Source organism: Diachasma alloeum, unplaced genomic scaffold, assembly GCF_001412515.2.
Source record: "Diachasma alloeum isolate Michigan unplaced genomic scaffold, Dall2.0 Dall_scaffold_00820, whole genome shotgun sequence".
NCBI classification, from domain to species: domain Eukaryota; kingdom Metazoa; phylum Arthropoda; class Insecta; order Hymenoptera; family Braconidae; genus Diachasma; species Diachasma alloeum.
Genome location: NW_021680948.1, coordinates 17,416 through 20,175, shown reverse-complemented (window position 1 = coordinate 20,175; position 2,760 = coordinate 17,416). Strand labels below are relative to the sequence as shown.

Genomic DNA, 2,760 nt, shown 5'->3' with positions numbered 1-2,760 from the left:
ATTCGAAGAATTTTTTAGAAATTCTCAGAGAATTCAGGGACTTTATAGGAATTTCAAAGGAATTCAGAGAGTTTCTAGAAATTTCAGTCGTCCCCTAGACGTGTCCACGTTAAGTCTTACTGCTGTATCAAGGATACAGCCGATTACAATTTTTTTTCCTCGATGTCTTGAAATCTAAGGAAAAATCCAAACTACTGTGAGGATATTATTGTAGCTCACACTTTTCTCTACATCTAAGATACCCATAAAAATTTCAGTATTTCTCTGCGTTTTCAAGACATTGAGGAAAAGCTGGTAAATTTTCCCCTCTAGGTCGACAAAACGGAAAATAATCATCATCTGACCCTTATACGAAAATTACACATTTCGATACGTACCAGGACTGAAAAATGCGTCGTACTCATTGACATCGATGTGTAAAACGTATTCCATTTTGTCCTCGCTGATTTCAGCTGCATAAGTTCTTTCCAAGAGCTTGTAGGTTAAGCCTTGTGCTTTGGGGAAGAGACGTTCAATATAATGCAGACCAATGTTTCCTCTCTTATTCGTGTCGAGATGGATCTCGTTTCCATTGGTACCAGTTATTTTAATCTAAAAAACATGCCAGGGAGAATAAAGAAAAAAATTCGATAGAAATCAAGTAGATCCTCGCCGAAAAAGATAAAACCATTGATACTGTTATAAATGGGTTGATCATTGTTAAAAAAGTATCTACGCAATACGTACCTCTCTTATCTCTAAAATTCCTCTGCAAATCCTCTTATTTCTATCAACAAAACTCATTTTGAAAATTACTGGGGCTTGTCACCATCCAGCACGATGGAAAGTAGAAGACGAAAGACCGATTGAAGGTTATGTGTGCTATGTTGTTATCATAAATTAATATCTAATATCTATTTACTCATATCTTCCTAATTATTTGATAAATACTATTTAAATAGGCTAAAATATTATATAGATTGGTGAATCAATCGAAAAAGAAACCATTTGTAGTTAAAAAATTGAATTAATCCATCTGGCCTCATGGGTCCGTTTCACTCCGCTTGAGGAGCAGCCGACATACATAGTCTGTCTGGCGAGAGCGCAATTGAACGCAACCATACATCGGCTGTGGGATGTCACAACCGGGCTTCTGTACAAATCAGCATCCAGGTCCGATGTACTGATCATTTGCTCAAAAGATAAGATGAAGTATGCCGAGATACTAACCAGAGTGAAGAAGGATATCCACCCGGAGCAGGCGTTGGGATGCGTTGACAAAATACGCAGAACAGCTAGAGGGGACATGCTTATCGTCCTAACGAAAGACAGCACCAGCAAAGCCCAGGTATTGCAAACGACCATAGCCTCCCTCCTCGGAGAACAGGCTGAGGTTCTTAGCAAGGGGCCTCAGAAGAATATCGAGATCAAAGATCTTGATTATATGACGACAAAGGAGGAAATTCTGGAAGCTCTGGTGAAAATAGCGGGCAACGTGGTCCAAATTACGCTGGACGTCATGAAGTCCCTGCGAAAAGCCTGCGGAGGGATACAGACGGCGTTGGTGACGCTGCCGGTGCTTGTAGCGAAGAAGAGCGACCATGGTAAAATTCGGATAGGCTGGGTTAATTGCCGAGTGAGGAAGGTGGAGCGACCGCCTAACTGCTGCAAGTGCTGGCACTACGGACATATATCCACGAAGTACACGAGTATAGTTGACCACTCCAAGCTCTGCATCAAATGCTCAACATCCGGCCACAAGGCTTCAGACTGCACGGAGCAGCCCCAATGCTCCTTATGCGCCGAGAAGGGTAACACGGGAAATTGTGCCCACATTGCTGGCAGCAGTAGATACCCAGTATATAAAGAGGCACTCCAGAAGATCCTCAATAAGCGACGATGAAAGTACTTCATCTTAACCTCAACCATTGTGAGGCCGCACATGAGCTGCTTATGCAGACGGCGCGGGAGTTGAGGATTGATCTCGTTATCATCTCGGAGCCGTATTTTCACCTGGACGCTCAACCCTGGGTCACTGATGCTAGCACGAAGGCTGTAATCTGGGCTTGTGGCATGCGGCCATTTCAAACCGTCAGTAATGATACACAAAATGGCTTTATGAGAGCTAAGGTTGATGGAATTCATTTCTACAGCTGCTACGCTCCACCGAGCCTCACTATGGAGGAATTCCTCGACCGACTGACTGAGGACGCGAAGCAGCACTTCCCTGTGGCAATTGGAGGGGACTTCAACGCCTGGGTAGTCGACTGGGGCAGCACCGAGACGAAGCCAAGGGGACAAGCACTACTGGAAGCCATGTCGTCTCTGGATGTTGTATTGCTGAACAGTGGTGATGAACCTACGTTCTTGAGAGGAAAGGCAAGTTCCATTATGGACCTCACTTTCGTGAGCAGTAATCTCGCAAGAAGGAACTCATGCTTGAAGGAAAGCACCTTCCCCGCGAAAGGGAAGCAGCAGAGGCTAGTGCGCCTCCCCAAAGGGAAGAAACCACCGGATGAGCCATCATCCTATCGCCCGCTCTGCATATTAGACACAGCTGGGAAAATTCTCGAGCGTATCATTCACAGGAGGATAGAAGCAGCAGTAGAACCGCTGCCAGCCGACAACCAATATGGCTTTCTGAAAGGTCGCTCTATCCTCGATGCTATTGACCTCGTCGTCAATATCGCTAAGGAGGCGATCTCGGGAAATATATGGAAGGGAGGTACGAAGAAGTACTGTCTAGTGGCGACACTGGATATTAAGAACGCCTTCAACTCA

The 2,760-nt window shown here is 44.9% G+C and overlaps 1 protein-coding gene across 1 annotated transcript; it reads left to right on the top strand.

Moving 5' to 3' along the window:
• Positions 1 to 1,186: 1,186 nt before the first annotated feature.
• LOC107044812 lies at positions 1,187 to 1,882 on the top strand. The gene has a single exon (XM_015266849.1). The coding sequence runs from the start codon at positions 1,187 to 1,189 to the stop codon at positions 1,880 to 1,882; it is 696 nt and encodes a 231-aa protein (XP_015122335.1).
• The last annotated feature ends 878 nt before the right edge of the window (positions 1,883 to 2,760 follow it).

What these genes read in the sequence shown, in the direction of transcription:
- LOC107044812 (XM_015266849.1), top strand. Translation starts at nt 1,187, where the DNA reads ATGAAGTATGCCGAGATACTAACCAGAGTGAAGAAGGATATCCACCCG.